This window comes from Paroedura picta, chromosome 4 (assembly GCF_049243985.1).
Source record: "Paroedura picta isolate Pp20150507F chromosome 4, Ppicta_v3.0, whole genome shotgun sequence".
In the NCBI taxonomy this organism is placed as follows: Eukaryota; Metazoa; Chordata; class Lepidosauria; order Squamata; family Gekkonidae; genus Paroedura; species Paroedura picta.
Window position 1 is genome coordinate 27,456,267 of NC_135372.1, and position 18,780 is coordinate 27,475,046.

The 18,780-nt window shown below is 46.7% G+C and overlaps 1 protein-coding gene across 1 annotated transcript in view; it reads left to right on the forward strand.

The window, feature by feature from the left end:
* The window catches only part of LOC143835014 (cartilage intermediate layer protein 2-like), a 34,190-nt gene that overhangs the window by 6,072 nt on the left and 9,338 nt on the right, over positions 1-18,780 (forward strand). The window contains exons 2-8 of the mRNA XM_077332075.1: positions 1,605-1,826; positions 9,560-9,658; positions 10,933-11,196; positions 12,346-12,537; positions 14,346-14,504; positions 16,079-16,187; positions 16,606-16,763. Coding sequence (XP_077188190.1) covers positions 1,763-1,826; positions 9,560-9,658; positions 10,933-11,196; positions 12,346-12,537; positions 14,346-14,504; positions 16,079-16,187; positions 16,606-16,763 — 1,045 coding nt within the window. The 5' untranslated portion in view covers positions 1,605-1,762. The remainder of the gene's footprint in view (positions 1-1,604; positions 1,827-9,559; positions 9,659-10,932; positions 11,197-12,345; positions 12,538-14,345; positions 14,505-16,078; positions 16,188-16,605; positions 16,764-18,780) is intronic.

The following is an 18,780-nucleotide window of genomic DNA, read 5'->3' on the forward strand; positions in this document are numbered from 1 at the left end:
TTGTCTCACACAAACATCTATTCAGGTATGAATGCAAATGCAGCTGCCTGAGAAAACTCTTTTTTAAAAAATTAATTCACTTTGAAAGTTTAACTCAATCAAGATTTCTTTGACATAGACTTGCTAAAACCATGAGTGAGTCTCCATTTCTTATTTTCACATGGGTAATTAATTCAAACACATTGTTTTAGGGGCGATCTGCTCAAACCTGGCTTTGGACACATTTTGGGGTATTTAAGCACTATACCAGACCAAGTCTTATATGTGCTGTTCCTGGATCCACAATATGCATGCAGCTTGCATGTTGGTTTTTCTAGCTGCTTCTGTCTTCATGGACTTCTCTATATTGTGGAAGGTAGCTATGGATCTTTTCTGACCCAAAATATCAATCCTTTCTTTCTTCTTGTATCTTTGTCTAGTTTAAGTGGCATAACATTGTGTTAGGGACTTTTGTTTAGTTTTTCAATAAAATCCATTTGCCTTTGCATAAGATTTCTGGCTACGATATTCCCCCTGTATAAAGCCTCTTGTGGCGCAGAGTGGTAAGGCAGCAGACATGCAGTCTGAAAGCTTTGCCCATGAGGCTGGGAGTTCAATCCCAGCAGCCGGCTCAAGGTTGACTCAGCCTTCCATCCTTCAGAGGTCAGTAAAATGAGTACCCAGCTTGCTGTGGGGTAAACGGTGATGACTGGGGAAGGCACTGGCAAACCACCCCGTATTGAGTCTGCCACGAAAACGCTAGAGGGCGTCACCCCAAGGGTCAGACATGACTCGGTGCTTGCACAGGGGATACCTTTACCTTTACCTTATACACAGGGGGGAAATTTTGCTTGTTACATCTCTTGCTCAGAAAGTCCCCTAGAATTGCTAATTCCCGCATTATATATTTAGGAGACAACTCTATTTTAGGTAGCAGTGGGTGGCTGCATTGGTCTGCCACAAAAGAGGTAGAATCAGATCCAGCAGCACCTTAAAGATTTCCATGATATATGCTTTTGAGAATCACAACTCACTTTGAATATTGAAAACATACACCCTGGAAACCTTGCTCATCTTTAAGGTGCTACTGGATTTGAATCTTACTGGGACAGAGAATCCAAAAATGGCCCTTTTCCTTTTGAAAATATAAAACCCAACAGCACTGATAGAACTACACTTGTTCTACAATGCTCCCAATGAAAGCGGCATTTGGTGAATTTTAGGAAGGGGGCAGTTTTATTTTCAGTCCCTGTTTTGGACCGAGCCGAAGAGAAGAGGTCCGTGCAATATTGTTATGTGCAAGACAATAATATTGTTATGCAGTTGTAATATTGTTATGTGTCATGAGGCTCCAAATTGCAAACCAAGTCTCTAATCAGCAAGCCGCAGCTGAAACTTGCTGGGTCTCTGCTTTGCATTAGCTCATTTGTGTGGTTTTATTCCCTCTTCTCATTCTTCCCAACACGATGATCGGCTTTCAACAGCTCGGTGCATAAAGGCTACTGTTGAAGATTTCCCAAAGATAATAAGGCAAAAAAAAAATAAAATAAAAATCAGATGCTCTTCCAACGTTGGTCAAGTTGAAGAATTTTAATTTCCCCGTGGCTCTTATTTCTCCCCTCAAGGGTTTGCTGTCCAAAGAAGCGGTCAAACCAATGGAAGAGGGAGCACGGGGGAAACCTCCTATAAAGACCTGCTATTCTTCCCAGCTCCAGTTTCAAAGCAGCCTGCTCCAGGGACGTTCTGCAAGGGACTCTGCTGACTCTTCTCCTGCCCTGGAGGGATGTGGCCACCTCAGGCTGCTCTTCTTTTGCTCTTGGTTGTGTGGGATGCTGCCTCAGCTCAAGGTAATTCTTATACTTTGCAGCATTTGGTGTACAAAAGGGCGCTGGATGGAAGGGTAGAGGGGATTGGTGTGGTACGCAAAATAACAGCATGGCATCTCGGGATGGCAAAGGCACATTTGGCAGTCCTTCTATCACCTTGCATGAACTCCCAAACCTGCACAATCTGTCCTATGGGGCAAATTCTGTTACTGCTGACCTTGTGTCTCTCTAAAGGTGCTGCTCATGTCCCTGAATCGGAATGCTATCTTTGGAACTGGCTCAGTGACTTAGCTCTCAGTGCTGCCTACCTCACAGGGGTGTTGTTAGGATGAAATTAAGACAAGGAGAACGGTGTAAACTGCTCTGGGTCCTCATGTAGTCGTTTTTGTTTATGCATTGATTTATATACTGCCCCTTGTGGACTTGCCTTCTTGGGGTGGTGAACAACAACATAATACAACAATGCCAAATGAGGCCATGAAGGATTTAAATGGGCTTGCCAACCTCCAGGTGGAGCCTGGAGCTCTGATTTCCAGAATATGGAGATCAGCTCCCCTGGAGAAAATGGTTACCTTGGGGGGCATTGCACCCATTAAGATCTCTCACCTCCCCAATCCCCTAAGGTTTGATCTACAGATAATCCAGGAGTTGGCAACCTAGGATAAAGCTTCCCTTGGTGATTTCCTGGTTTGAAATAACCTCAGAGAAGCAATTTGCCCTACGGGGGATTCCCACATGCACTTATGGAATGCACACAGATTTTGCCAGTGCAGCTAGTATTAACTAGGGTGGTGTGCTTCAGCTCAGTTTGGCCGCCTTGGCAATCACTGAAGCCCGAAGCAGCGCGTAGGAGGCCAGTGCCACTGCGCGGAGAGGAGGGGTGGCAGTGGTGGTGGCACAGAGCTGCCCCTCCCTGCATCACCGTCCCTCCTCTTCGCACCATGGCGCTGGCTGCCTCAGGCTTTGGTGATCGCCAAGGTGGCCAAACCAAGCCGAAGTGTTCACCCCTAGTATTAACCCTTGTGGCTATTTGAGTCTGGAATAGAATAAGGCAGAGGCCTAAGTCTCCACTACTAGCATCCTGCAGCCCCAGCCTGAATTGGGCCCACACAAACACCTGGGAAGCAAGGGTCCCCAAACATACCTGCCAACCTGGCCCAGGAGCAGCTACATTGTGGGCTTAGGTGGCCAGTCTTCAGGAGAGGACTGGCCATTTAGTGTAATTTCAACTATCTCCAGGCTTCTGAAATCAGATCCCCTCCACAAAGGGACTGCTTCAGAGGTTGAACTCCATGGCATACCCTGCAGTTTCCTTCCGTCCCTGAACCCCACCCTCTTCAGATTCCTGCTTATAAATCACCCCCATGTTCCCAAATATGGTTTCACAACTCTCACCCTGAGGGGGGATATGAACTGGATTTCTCAGGGGCTAATGCATACTAACCAGTTTTGCAGAGAATGACCTTTCTTTTATTTGATTGACAATCATCTCACCAGCATTTGGGAAAGATTATCCACCAGTCTGTCAGTCAATCAGTCAGTCAATGATTCAATCAATCAATTGCTGAAGCCAAAGCCATAACATCAACAACAAAACACCCAAATACCTGTCTCTTTCCCTTCTTAATCCATGGATTTTTCAGCAAAATGGACTAGAACAGGAAAATGTTGCAGGTTGCCTCTTTCCCACAAAGGTGTCCGAGTGCCTTTACTTTCTGCACAACCATGGCCATTTCTGGACAAGAGTCATGTTGTGCCAGAAGTGTTGTCCGGTGTGCAAATCCCTAAATAGTCTGGGACCTTTACACCTGCAGGACCGCCTCCTCCCTTTTGCACCTCAGAGAAGCCTATGCTCAAGGAGTTGGGACACATCACCTACCAATCGGGTAGGCTGTCCTGGCTGTCCCATCCCTGATTGGCCACCCATCCAACAAGTGGCCAATCAGGAAGAGTGTCCTGCCCCTGGCCTCATTCCCCTCCAATTTCTTCCATATGAAAGAAGTGCCAGCTTGGTAAATGGTGTGAGAGACTTCAATTTCTAAATAAGTAAAAGTTCCTTTATTGAGAAAACGCAAACATCTACGTTGAAGGCATAGTCAGGACTGGTTCACAAAGCATAGGATGAACAATATAGGGGATCTTCCTCCTCCCTTGGGAACGTGAACCAGTCACAGTTCAAAAGAGTCAAAACATATAGATAACCATTTGGCCATCAAGGAACCAGAAGGTCTGGAAACAACAGAACCTAAAAAAAGGAAGGGGAAGGAATGTGGAAGGAGGGTAAAGAGGAATAAAACATAGTGGCAGGAAATCAACCTTGGGGTGTCAAGCAAAAGCTGCTGTGTTACATCAGAGCAAAAAGACCAGGCTAGAACAATACCCTAACAAGCAGCAGAAAAAAAACATTATTAAATTATGGCAGAAAGACCTGGGGATTCTGACTAGTGGGATGGTGGAGGGCCTGGGACTGTGGGCCCCATGGGGGTGGGGAAGGAGGGAGGGAGGGAGCCTCCTCCAGCAATTGCTCACACTCTGAGCAGCCCTGGATGCAGCCTCACCAGGTTTTGGCAATGCTGCGGGAGCTGGGGAAGAAGAAGAAGAAGAAGAGTTGGTTCTTATATGCCGCTTTTCCCTACCTGAAGAAGGCTCAAAGGGGCTTATAGTCACCTTCCCATTCCTCTCCCCACAACAGACACCCTGTGGGGTGGGTGAGGCTGAGAGAGCCCTGATATCACTGCTCGGTAAGAACAGTTTTATCAGTGCCATGGCAAGCCCAAGGTCACCCAGCTGGCTGCATGTAGCGGAGTGCAGAATCGAACCCGGCATGCCAGATTAGAAGTCCACACTCCTAACCACTATACCAACCTGGCTGAGGGTGAGCCAGTGCTCCTCCCACGCCAAGGTCCAGCTGTGACCTTGCCAAGCTGTGGCCGGGCTGCCAGGGTCGGTGAGTGGAGGAGACGAGTCCCCACCAATGCTTCCTCCCCACCACCTCAAAAAGGCTCACTGAGGCCTGCAGAACCCTCCGCAGGCCTTTTGGGGGCAGCGGGGAGAGGCACGGAGTCCCCACCAGTGCTTCCCCTTCCTACCCAGAAAATGCCCGTCAAGGCCTCTCCAGGCCTCTGCTGGCCTGCCTGGGGTGTGGGGAGGGAGCCTAGTGCCCATTGTATTTTGAGATACAACAGGCTTAAATGCTAGTTATCTTCATATTTTAATGCAGGATTGCTCAGTAGTGTCCATGGAAGTCCACCTGAAACAGCCACCCAGGCCCAGCTTGGTCCCTTTACTCAAGTGGGCTGCAGACTAAAGAACAGGGAGAAAATCCTGTTGGGGCTTGTCTGAATCCTGTGTATGATCCGTGGCTTTCATGTGCAGGGGGTTGGACTAGATGACCCATGAGGTCCCTTCCAACTCTATGATTCTTCTATGATTCGATGATTCTATGATTCTATGTGCCAGTTTAGATTGACTGTGCCATACAGTGCTCACATTTTGCATCTAAGAGGGTGTGCAGAAGTTGGCTTTGCCTGGATGTTCATAGCACTGGGTTTCTAGCATGGAAGAAAGTTATGAACTGTCCACATCCAGGGTTCGGGCTTCCAACCACTGGGTGGTGCAGCTGGGAAATGACCTGTCAATAATAGTACAATGCTAAATGTGGCTACAGCATTGCCTTCAGCAATCTATAACGCAATCTGTAAGTTTTAAAAGTCATTAATGCAAACAAATATATTCCTATGCTGCCCTAGATACAGTTACTAGTATACATATCTTAACATTGGTAACTAAGTTTAAACCTGTAGATCAGTATTGTAAACTGTGGGACAGAGTATTCTGTCCCCCACTTTACAAAACTGATTACAGAAGAGTGAGCAATAAGCAAACATTTAAGGAGTTTATATTTATATTACATTTTTATGGTTAATAGTTGCCATTGACAAAAGCAATTGAAAACGTGATTTTGAATAACCGCCTGGAACAAGTTTTGGCACTTCTTCGGGGTCTTTTTGAAGTCTTCTGCTTACTGCGTCTGTAGTTTGATGAACTTCTACAGAACTTCTCCTTCAGCACATTTCAAGACTCCAAGCCATTCCGCACCGGGATCCATGTAGCAAACTGTTTGCTGAATGAAAAATCGCCATTTTAAATAGTGGAATTTGTCGTTATGCATACCTGCCTTTGTAGTGGAATCCAGTTGCGTTTCTATCATTTCCCACAGGGTTCCAGTCTCTGCAAAAATCGCTAGCCAGGAAGCGATATTGCCGAGCTGTGTCCCGCCCCTGGCCGTCAAGCAGCCAATGGGCGGCCGTTATCATGCTCCCAAACAGCCCCTTTCCCTTTAAGGAAGGTTTAAAAAAAAACACACACACACCCGTTGCAATGAATATGCATTGATTCGATGCAACGGAGAAACCCATCAAGCTAGCAGGTGGTGTTTGAGCTGCCGTTTCATCGTTGCCACGCTCCCCCCGAGTGAAAAAAAAATCCCCCCCCCTCACGGGCGCGATTTTCGGCCGAAAACAGTGTGAAAAATAAAGTGAAAATTAACCAGCAAATGGGCCTCTGCGATGCTTGTGCTTGGTGACTTTAAACAGAGGGGCTGCAGCCAGGGAAGCCTCGCTGGGTAAACGAAGGCTCGCTGGTGCGTTGATCTCCGCTCGCTCGGAGAAAAAAAATGGCGATCGCTTCGCCGGAAGATCAGAGGAGAGAGCCAGGGGGAGGGACTTTGCAGAAACCGCAACAATGGTAATGCACAGAGCTTTCCCGCTAGTGTTGCAGATTGGTTGCAGGAGTGTAGCGCTTTCCGGAGGGTGAATCCACTTTTTGGGATTTCCCTGAAAGCGCTACAACGAAGCGCTTTTTGCAGATCGGTTTCAGGAGTGTTGCAGATTGTCAACGATGTTGTGCATAACGGCAAAACTGTAGCGATTTCAATTAGTAACCATTGTGCTATTTTGGACGAATGCGGAATGGCCCTCCGTGTTCTTCTGCCTACAATCTCTGGGTGGGGGTTGTACATCTCCTGGAATGACATCTGATCTGCAATCTACAGTGATCAGTTCCCCTGGAGAAAATTTATGCTTTCAAGGGTGGACAGCACTATGGCTTGTGGAGGTTCCTCCTCCCTCCCTTCCCCCCTCCCCAGGCTTTGCCCTACAAATCACCAGGAATTCCCCAACCTGGAACTGGCAACCCTGGCTAGGGGCAACCATTTTTAGATCCTGGAGTGTCAACCAGGCCACATTAATGTACAACAAACTCCTCTGAATGAAATACTGATTTGTTATTTCACGGCAAAAAGCCCAAACTTCTACGTAAAGGCAGCCAGCAAAACAGTGGGAGATCTTGCTCTTTTTGGTTGTGATGCTAGCTTTCTGGTTGCATGGAATGTCCCCTCCACGCCCACCCCTGCAATCTGAAGCACCTTAAATCTCTGCTACCTCATTTTCCTGCATGTGTTAACCAGGACTTTATGTATAAACATGTCAGATATTAATTTCCCCCTGGTTTTTAATTGTAGCAGTTATATCTTAGTCTCAGAAAAATAGAGACTAAAATAGAGTGTAGATTTCCCCAAGTTAATGCAGCAGCAACAACAAAGAAGTCTTTATTGGCATACAATATAAGGGGACAATATACAGAAGGTCCTACTGCAGTACAAACAAAGTAGACAAAGGAAGATATCGAATTTTAGAGTGAGACAGAGTGTATTCACAGCACCTCATTGCATGTTGTAAAAACTGTGCCACTGATTCAATTAAAAAGATTCCGGGGTGTCAAAAGAAACAGAATCTTAAAATTCATCCAATTGGCCGCAAAGGCAAAGCCTGGCTGAAAGCTGAAATCACCCATATAACACAGCAGAAGGCAGTGCATTAGTTCTAGCTAGTGTAAAAGCCCAATGTTGCTCCAGGATGATAAATTAATAAAAAATATGGGCTGAGAACTTCCCCAGGCTTACAGGGGAGCAGCTATTTCTAGCTTTACTGCTAAGTTCTTGTAGTTCTATGTCTAGCAGTCTGCGTTTAATTAAATCAACTGCAGGCTTTTCTGGTAGCGAATACAAGGAGGCTAGGGAAGACTCCTATACCCAAATAAATTGGGAAATTAAAAAAATGTCCCCATGCTGCTGAAATGTTGAAAAGTCCTTGTGAATTTGGCAAATGTCCTTCCAAAAGAGGCATTGATTTCCCTACATTTCTTGCTTGTGTTATCAGTGATAAAATTAAACAAAAAAACAGCACCTGAAGATAAAAGGCTCACTCAGTGCAAGACCACAGAGAGACAGAAATAAGCACTCTGTATATTTGAAGAGAGCCTCTTGTGGTGCAGAGTGGTAAGGCAGCAGTCATGCAGTCTGAAAGCTCTGCCCATGAGGCTGGGAGTTCAATCCCAGCAGCCAGCTCAAGGTTGACTCAGCCTTCCATCCTTCCGAGGTCGGTGAAATGAGTACCCAGCTTGCTGGGGGGTAAACGGTAATGACTGGGGAAGGCACTGGCAAACCACCCCATATTGAGTCTGCCATGAAAACGCTAGAGGGCGACACCCCAAGGGTCAGACATGACCCGGTGCTTGCACAGGGAATACCTTTACCTTTACCTTATTTTTGAAGAAAAGAATGTTTATTAATTTGAGGAAGATAACTCCAGATGTCCTGCTAGCATCTGTAATATATGTGAGGCTTCTTGATTTGCGACAATTTGCGACAGAACCTGTGAGCCTGTTTTCATAATCTTACCATGTAACGCTTGCTTGACATGTTTATATGACATGTATTCCACCAGGTGTTTGGTTGAAGCCGGGGAGGTAACCAGCGTTATCAACTGTGGGTCCTGCCCTAGTTATGTGTTGAGATCAACCCCCTGGTTTACACCATCTAGGGATACTGCATAGATCCCAAGGTTGGAATAGCAGATCAGGGACTGTGAGAAAAAGTTAAGTCTATGATTATTGGTTATTTTATTGGGGTAAGCAGTGTATGTGAATGAGATCTTGGGGTACTAGTGGGCTGTAGGCTAAATATGAGCAGACACTGTGATGCAGTGGTAAAGGCAAATGTAGTCTTGGGGGTGCATCACCAGAGAGAGACACATCAAAATCACAAGATGACATAGTCCCACTGAATTGTTCAAATTGCAACTGGAGTCCTGTGTGCAGTTTTGGAGGCCTCACTCCAGAAAGAAGGTGGACAAAATTGAGAGGGTTCAGAGGAGAGTGATGAGGATGCTTTAGGCCAGGGGTAGTCAAACTGCGGCCCTCCAGATGTCCATGGACTACAGTTCCCATGAGCCCCTGCTGTAGTCCATGGACATCTGGAGGACCATAGTTTGACTACCCCCCCCCCCGCTTTAGGCTGATGTGCATTGAGCAGGGGGTTGGACTAGATGAAGAAGAAGAAGAGTTGGTTCTTATAGTCTGTATGACCCCATCCATTTTTATGGTTCTCTGATTTTATGGCCTATGGACTTGAATTTTATTTTGCTGCTTCAGACCACCATGATGACCCAATTGAATTTATACTTCTGCTTTGTGATTGCATGTGTTTTCCGAAAGATTTTTCATGGTTTGTGGGCAAATCTTTGAGTGTGTGCTATGATCGTAGTTTCACTCCCGATTTTAGATATCCTCTCTTATACACTCACACATATGTCTTTGCTGTCTGCTTTTTGCACCTGATGGAAGAAGCAAAAACATTGTTGGAGGTCTTTGAAGGAATTCCTTTTTTTACCTCTTTGAATTTGTTTGTTCCCCAGGAGACGCGCAGAGGAAAAATGATTTGGCCGAGCCTAAGCAGTCGTACAAACAGAAGAAAATGGGGACCCGCAGAAGCAATCTCCCAATAGAAATGGCTGGTGGGTCTCTTTCAAGAAATATATGATATGCCACAATTTGGGGGTGGGTGAGTGGGTGGGTGGGTTGGTTGGGAAAGACATTGGGGCCAACAATGTCACATTCTGGACTTTGGCCAAATCCTGAAAATAAATCCGGATTCAAATATGCATGCTTTGTTTACGTTTTTAGAAATGCAAAATAGAACAATAGTTCTGCCTGGCAGGGCTTCATGGTTATTATACCCCTTTCAATAACTGGCCTGCTTCAAAGACGAACAAGGAATAGGAATTCACAAAAGAGGAAACAACTGCAGGAGAATAATGTCCATCTGCTGCAGAAATTACCCACCCTCAAAAAAGGCCCCTGCTGCATCACCGCTGCCTCTGAATCCGGAGGCCCTCCCAGGACAGCCACTCATGCAGAGAGACACCTCCCAGGAGAGCAAGTCTTTCTTAGCCCAGGTGTTTTTGAATCTGTGCTCAGGGAAGGGGGGAACACCAAAACACATGCATTGTGATTGTTTCCCCACACACACAATTATTGTGCTTTTTTAAAAAAAAAACAACAACACAAAACCGATGCAATTATTTTATTTAGTGGCTAACACCTAACTGATCCAGAGAGCTGTGATCAGAATAAACCCCTATACAGATTTCCCACATGTATAATCTAATTTATGCTGTTAGCAGTTTTATAGTCTAAGTCAGTGGGGACTGGTCAACGCTGGGGACTGGTCAACGCTTGACAATTTTACTGAGGCCCAGGGGTGGGGTAGTCTTTTGCCAAGGGACATCGCCACTGCCACCTGAGCCCCTGCTCCACTTGATTTCCCGCCGGCGCCCCTGACGTCCCACCGCCCGCTGGGGGGCGCTGCCAGTGCCACGCCGAGGGGGAGCCCCAGCCATGGCGGCCACTGGAGAGCACCAAAGGTGAGCCGGTGGCAGAGTGGCAGGGCAGCCCGCGAGGCAGCAGCTGGGGAGGAGGACGAGGAGGAACCACGGCCCGGTACTAACTGATCTACGGACTGGTACCAGTACCGGTCCCCGAACCGGGGGTTGGGGACCACTGGTCTAAGCTGTTCTATATTATTAGCAAATGCATGCTTGTAACTGTATTATGTTTTGTCACAGATTGATTGCTAATTTTCACTCTGCTGGCCTATGACTGTAATAAAGATCTGTTTGCTTAAAGCTGACCACGTGTTCTTCTGCCCTTGAGAAAGAGCCACTGAAAAGGGTGTTGCATCCCTCCCGCTTTTATTCTGAGAAACAGTGAATATGCCTCTCTCATGCAGGTGAATGGACATCGTGGTTCAACGTGGACCATCCTGGGGGAGAGGGGGATTTTGAAACACTGGAGGCCATTCGCTTCTACTATCGGGATCGCGTGTGCTCCCAGCCGACGGTGATCCAAGCTCGGACCACAGAGTGGGAGCTGCCGGAGGAGGTGGGCGAGGTGGTGCGTTCCAACCCCCAGGAGGGCTTCCGCTGCCTTAACCGGGATCAACCGGGGGGCAAGAGCTGCTCCAATTACCACGTCCGTTTCCTGTGTCCTGCAGGTGAGTTTTGCAAGAAAGAAGCTTTGCTTCTCAAATGTTGGTACTCATTTATTAATGTGAAAGGAGAGCTTTCTGCTTTCCAGAGGGCCTGCACGATGGAGCTCTTCCACAAGTTGGGGCCAATGCTAGAGCCAAGATTATGGATCCCCTCTCTTGTTGGAGCAATTTCATCTTGGCTCTGAACACCGAGCCCCCAGGCCTCTGAAAGTTATTGGACGGACGGACATGGCAGCCATCGGGAAAAACTTTAAGACACGCAACAAAAAATGTAATGGAAATCTATTATGGAAGTAATCGTTGACCAGCGAAATTTACACAGAAACGTGAGCTGTAAACATCCAGGAGTCCAGCCACAAGATGCCCCCATGCTTCACCACGGAGCCATACTCCGCATGGTATGGCCACAAGCAGCAAGTGTTACCCTCCAGTATGGTATAGCAATAGTTCCATTATTTTCCAGGCAGTTTCAAAACTTTAGAAACCAAGAGTTTAATCTCATCAAGATCGTTAATTGGGCATAATTTTTTAAAGGAAAATTTCACAGAACAATTAAAATTGTTTGGTAATGTTTGATGTTTTCACGTACGTCTTACACAACAATCCGATCCTTGCCAGTTAATTTTTTTCTCAGCATGGCTCCTGTGCCATTTAAGGTAGTGCTGGAACCCAAAGCTGCTTGAAATCTCAGCAGAGAAGCTCACTGGATGACCCTGAGTTATATGCTGCCATGCACAGCATGTCCATTAGAACTCTAGACCAGGGGTAGTCAACCTGTGGTCCTCCAGATGTCCATGGACTACAATTCCCATGAGCCCCTGCCAGCGTTTGCTGGCAGGGGCTCATGGGAATTGTAGTCCATGGACATCTGGAGGACCACAGGTTGACTACCCCTGCTCTAGAGAACTTAATTTTCAGTGTCTGGGCCAGGATCCCTCTGCAGTTAAAAAATTAATCCTTTTCTGCTGAAGTCCATGGTCGCTATTTGAAACTCTCATGAGACCATCAAGAATTTCTCTATCACATGCTTACTGGGAATCTGCTCAAGATGGACACTCGCAAATAGTTTGCCACTGAAGCCATCGATCACCCGTCCTCTAGTGCTCCCTCTCCCCAAATCCTGCCCTTCCTCTCTCTCTTGTTTTCCAACAGACCCCATAGATTGGTTGGGCTGGTCAGGATGGTCATCCTGGAGCGCTTGTTCGCGGACTGCCTGTGGTGTTAGCGGGGTCCAGATTAGGAACCGGACCTGTTTGAATGGCTCCGGCTCAGTTATGGGTCAGCGGCTGAAATGTTTGGGGAAACCCATGGATCGACGGACCTGCAGCTCTGGACCATGCCAAGGTAGCCAATATAGCAGAGTTTTGCTCAGTCATTGAAGCATGATAGTGAGTGTTGTAAGTAAATCTCCTAAGACACAAACCTCACACAGAAAAACTTAAATTTACATGTACTCAAGTAGATCCAGTTCACATTTAGGTTGCATTCAAAAGAAGAGAAAAAAGCCTAATTTAAGGATACTTTCCCTTTTACAAATTGCCACTTTGTCTGGCATCGAGGAAGTAGGAACATGGGGAAATTCCTCTCAGGAGGTCCCCGTGGAAGGCCATGTGCAGAAGGAGAGAAGACAAAGGGAGCGAGATGAGGGGCCAGAGGACAGCTCCCAGATTAAGACTTGACCTATTCTGCACTGGAGATGCCCCGCTACACTGCCAATGGGCATCTGATCTGGAGCAGGTTGCCCTGATCCTTTTGGGTCCCAGACTGGGGAACATTTTCCCTGCTGCACCCAGATTTGTGCCTCCAGACGAGGCAACCAGGGCAGTAAGGTTTTGCCATGCATCAGAACCTCTGGGGGGGATATCTTTACATCTGTAAGAATGTGGGATTGTGCTACACCTGGATTCCTTTTTCCCCAGGTTTCCCCTTGACCTGGCAACCATTTTCGACCCTGGGAAAATAGATTCTTTCACAGGATTGTTTCCTAACCACCTGGAGAGAGTCTGCAGTTACTTTGTTTATTCCATTGTCAATCCTGTTGAATTTAGATTGATCTGAACTCGGGTCTTCCTCTTCCCCCTCCCCTTCCCATTGAAACAGAAAAGTGTTCTGCACATGGTTATGGTAGTTCAGAAGGGGGGGGAGCCAAGCACAGCCTCTTTCTTTTCTTCAAGGGGAGGGAGAGGAACCAAGAAGAGAGGGAGCCTCTTTCTTTTCTTCGAGGAGGGGGGGAGAGAGAGGATCGAAGAAGGCAGAGGAGGGAGGAAAAAATCCAACAGAAGTTGAGAGAAATTAGGGGCTTCTCCTTTGAGGCAAGCTTTTCACATGAGCAGCTTTGGCCAATCAGGGGTTCTCTACCAGGAAGCAGAGCCCAGATTCGAAACAGCCTGCTTTCTCAATCTGATTCTTAAAATATTGAGGGTTAAAAGCACAATAAAGGTATGGTCAATCCTGCTTGTTGCAGAAGGAAAATTTAAATCACCCCAAATCAAAATGGAAATCGCATTCTGTGCAGACGGCAGGGACTGAATTGACCTGGGACTGGAATAAAAGCTCCGTGCAGTTTACACCCTGGTGTGGTGCCTGGAGATCTCCCAAAATTACAAGTAATCTCCAGATCACGCAGATAATTTCCCCTGAAAACTGCTGTTTTGCACAGTGGACTTCTTGACAGCTGAGATGAATGCTTCCTTGTTTTGCTCAGGCCAGGGACTGCACACACCAAAATGAAACTAACTTCTTATTTAGCAAACATTTTATTTTATGAGGGATGCCATGCACACGGTAAACATGTGACTTCTGGGGGCGTGGCCAGCTGGTATCACTTCCAGGGTCACTTGAAGCCTGAAGACAGAGAGAGGGTCATTCTAGGGATGGTTAGGAACCAGGATGCCATTCAAACTGAAATATTCTGCTCAGAGTCCAGATCCTGTATTTTAAAAATGCAATGCTTTTCACGCTTTCACCTTAACAACGGAACAATGTGCTGGAGGCCGAGATTACTTTGATCTTATGTGGCTCTAGCTGGCAGGGGCTCAAGGTGTGTAATTATTATCCATGGACACCTGGAGAGCCACACTTTGGCCACCTCTGCCTCTTGATGTAGACCTAGACAGCGAGAGAGGGTTCTAATGCCCACTTCTGACCCACAGAAGCTAAATGGAGACCCTGGGGGCCATGGAGCCCCTGTTCCAAGACCTGTGGCAGTGGGGGAAAGCAGGTGAGGAGGCGGAGCTGCCAGAAATCCAAGCTTTCGCGCTGCATTGGGCGCCCAACAGAGGTGCAGAAGTGCTCCTACATGCCCTGTCCAGGTACGTGATGTCACTCTCAGCTTCTGTCTTAGCCCAGTTGCATTGTTCCTTGGTTGTCTTACCACTGTCTGATTCAGTAGAAAAGAGTGAGAGATCTGGAGCTCCTTCAAGACTAACAACATTTGTGGCAAGGGAGGAGCTCTTGGAAGTCCCTGCTCACTTCTTCAGATACAGCTAGAATGTGAGCCCATCTGTTCTTATATCTCGGAGAGTGCAGTGATTTCAGATGCCCAGTGATAACAGCAGGTGAATGATAACAGAGTGTGATTGGCATAGGTGTGATGTGCAGAGGGGTTGTAGGCATGGTAATGAGACAGGAAACCTAGTTCAGTTCAGGGGGTGTGCATTGTCCTGCAATTTATTATCAGTTGCAATTTAGTGTTTTGTCTTGGTGTAGAGAGCCAGCTTGGTGTAGTGGTTAGTAGTGCAGACTTCTAATCCGACAAGCTGGGTTTGATTCCCTGCTCCTGCACGTGTAGCCAGCTGGGTGACCTTGGGCTCGCCACAGCACTGATAGAGCTGTTCTGACCGAGCAGGAATCTCAGGGCTCTCTCAGCTTCCCCTCCCTCACAGGGTGTCTGTTGTGGGGAGAGGAAAGGGAAGGGGATTGGAAGCCACTTTGAGACTCCTTTGGGTAGAGAACAGCAGCATATAAGAACCAACTCTTCTTCTTCAGTAATCTGAGGGCTCTCTCAGCCTCACCCACCTCACAGGGTGTCTGTTGTGGGGAGAGGAAAGGGAAGGTGACGTTGTGCATAATGGCAAAACTAGTAACCATTGTGCTATTTTGAACGAATGCGGAACGGCCCACAGAGTGATATAGAATCCACCCACCCCCCTGTCCCTAGTGTTCAAGCATGCTCAGTTGCTCACACCAATTAGATTCTCACATCAACCCTGTAAGGTAGGTTAAGCTGAGAGATTGGATGGAAGCATGGATGCATGGATTTATGGATGGATGGATGGATGGATGGAGGGAGGGAGGGAGGGAGGGAGGGAGGGAGGGAGGGAGTGCCTGGTTCCTAGCTCCATGGCAACAGGTTTCATGGCAATTCTGGCCTGGCCTCGCCTTTCTGGCAGAATCTAAAACCCTAGGTTCAGATCATGAAACCAGCCATTCAATTCAAGTACACCCTGGTTCTGCATGACGTCTGACACAAATCAGAGTTCTACAGACACTCGCTTAGGTGAGATCCAAGGTGCAGCTTCCTAGCCTTCCTCGGGGAATCTGCTGCACCAGCTCTTTCTCACGCCAAGTATTTTATTTAGCTTCCGGTTTGTATTTTATTATTAGCTGCCTTGAGAACCTAAGGGCCCTGCTGGATCTGACCAGTGATGGTCCCTCTAGTCCAGCATCCCATCTCACACAGGGGTCAACTAATTCCCCAGGTGGAAGCAAGCCCCTCTCCCTGATGTTGCCTCCTGGCTCTAGGATTCAGAGGTTTAATGCACCTGAAGGTGGAGGTTCAGTTATTCTGGCGAGCAGCCACTGGCAGACTTTTCCTCCACGCCTTTGATTTCAGAGGGCAGCAGTGTTTACAAAATAAATAATGCTTCATTTCCACATTTGGCAGAGAAGCCTTACATGGTGGTCCATCCTGAATCGAAGGTGAGGAAGGTCGGGTCAAAGGTGCAGTTTTGCTGCAGTGCCCAAGGTAGCCCTGAGCCAAGGAAATATTACTGGTGAGTGATAAGTGATGGGATTTGGGGGGGCAGCAGAGTGGGGCATATAACTTTGGGTGGTTGAGTGGGGATTATCTTATCTGGCTGAATTTTTTGGAAAAAGAGGAAAAAACATTTTTGAAATGGCATTGATAGATGGGTAGTATAGTTAATAGTCAACAGTCGTGTCATGGACACTGACCAATCGATGCTACGTTCAGACTATAATTCTCTTGCAAGAATCTGTTGTAAACATTGCTTAAATGTTATTTTTGTCTTCACTCAATAATCAAGCAAAATGCTGCTCTGCCTTCCCTTTCAGCTGAACAATAGGGAAGCCTGAGACAAAATGACCTTTTAACAAAGAGCAGGAAATCTGAGGTCATGCCACAGGGTTCTTGATTGATCACTCTCCAACTGCTCCCTTTCCTGATTCTAGGTATCACAATGGCACACTCCTGGATCGGAAGCTGTACCATTACAACAGTAGCTTGGTGCTGAAGGACCTGGGGTTGCATCAGGCTGGCTCCTATCACTGCAAAGCCAGCAGCACCTTGGGGTCTATCCGATCATCAGTCGCCAACTTGAGAATCACAGGTGAGTAGTTGCCCTATCCATGCCAGTGAAGGTTCTCATCTGCTCACAGTGCTTGCCTTTCCATGTGGTTTTTATCTTAAGCCATGCAGCAAGAAATAAAATCAGAATTCCATAATTCTAAAATAAAAAATTGGAAACAAGAGTATCAAGGGAAAGGATCAAACCCAGTCAACTTTTGTAAAACTTTCCTTAAGTTTTTATGACCATGGGATTTTACCGAACATATCTTTAAATGTTTTAAAATTCACTCTCCTGAAGTCTAGTCTGTATGTGTAATCACATACAGATTTTCTCTTCCTTGATATCATAAAGTCCAAAATCACATGGTCACTACTACCAAGTGCACCCAGGACATTTTCCTTGTCAACCAGTTCTTCACTATTGGTGAGAATCAAGTCTAAAACAGCAGACTCCCTGGTTGCCTCTTCCACTTTCTGGGAAATGAAGTTGTCAGCAAGACAAGTGAAGAATTTATTGGCCTTTTCATTTTTAGCAGAGCTGGTCGTCCAACAGACATCTGGGTAATTGAAATCTCCCATGACCACTCTGTCTCTCTGAGAACTCTGTAATCTGGGGTGAATCTGCAATTTGCTTTTTATTCCCGGTGACCCCTGATTTAAAGAAACTCTTCTACACGTTATTCGATTTCCATTCTGGTATTTAGCACTTTAAATTTTCCCTCGGCAACATCCATTTGATTCACAGTGACCTTACCTTTCCCCCGTGATATCCAGGAGCGGATATGTCACTGTATTTGAGGAACCTGCTTTGAGACTCCCCCAGTCTTAATGTAGATCTTCTGCGTTTTGCTGGATTAACTTCCTGCCCCATGCCTCCAACATTAATGTAGCGAAGCAGCCTGTTGCTGATTGGTCAGGGCATCAGTCAGCATTGGTCAGGTTCAAAGACTGCCTGGTTTCCGGTGCAAGACTTCCCCCACAAGACTCATTTTGGGATGTGTTTTAAAGTGACTCAGCTCCAAAAGTCCCCACTTCTCTGAGCAGGTATTTGCCTCTTGGATCTACTTTCTCTTTTCTGTGAGGCGGGTGCCCCCCCCCCCATTCAGTAAAAGAAAAAGAAGAAAAAGAAGAAATTCTCCAGCTTTGTGCTCCTTTAATGCTGGCTGGACTTCACCCCCCCCCCCTCATTCAGGAAAATAAACAAGCAGCTTTGTGACCACCACTCCTCTCCCCCCTCTGACCTTCCCCAATCAAGTGCAGAACACTTTGTGAGAAAGGAAGGCGGACAACCCGGGTTCAAATCGATCTGAATTCAGCAGGATCAACAATGGAAAAAAACAAAGTAACTGCAGAACCAGCCCTGGTCTAAAAACATCTCATCTAAGTCCTCTGCCTGGCCCAGCATAATACCACTATTATTTCCTACTCCTTTATTTTTCTCTCATCTTGATCTCAGCACACGCATTAAACAGGAAAGGGGAACGAATACAACCTTGGCACACTCCTTTCTCTATTTTAACTTAGTCAGTGTCACCAAATGGTGAATGTACAATGGCTTTTTGGTTTGCATACGACATCAGTTTGATCAAATGCACTGTCACCCCCAAATTTTGCTGTGCTTCCCACAATTTGTTGTGATCCACCCAATCAAAGGTTTTCATGTAGTCAATAAAGCAGATGTCTGAAAGACATAACTGAACGACCGCCTGTTGCCCTATGTGCCACGCAGGGTTTTGTGCTCTGCAGGTAGTAACTTGTTGGTGATTCCTGGCCCGTTTGCCTGGCCTCGACCAGAGCCAGGGCTTTTTCATTCCTCCCCTGTCCTTGTGTAATCAGTACCCCCTAGGGCCGACATTGCCCCCCTGGGCTAACATCTCCCACTGACGTTACCCAACTGGGAACAGAAGTGCTGAGGTGTGGAGGGTTAGTTTAAGTTGGAAATGGTTGCCACCATCTGTGATACAGTGTTGGCTAGCTTGTTAGTAGTGCCAGCTGTTGGGAAATGTATTTTCTATTTTGATGGTGTTTTAACTGAATGTTTTATTTTGAACCTCCCC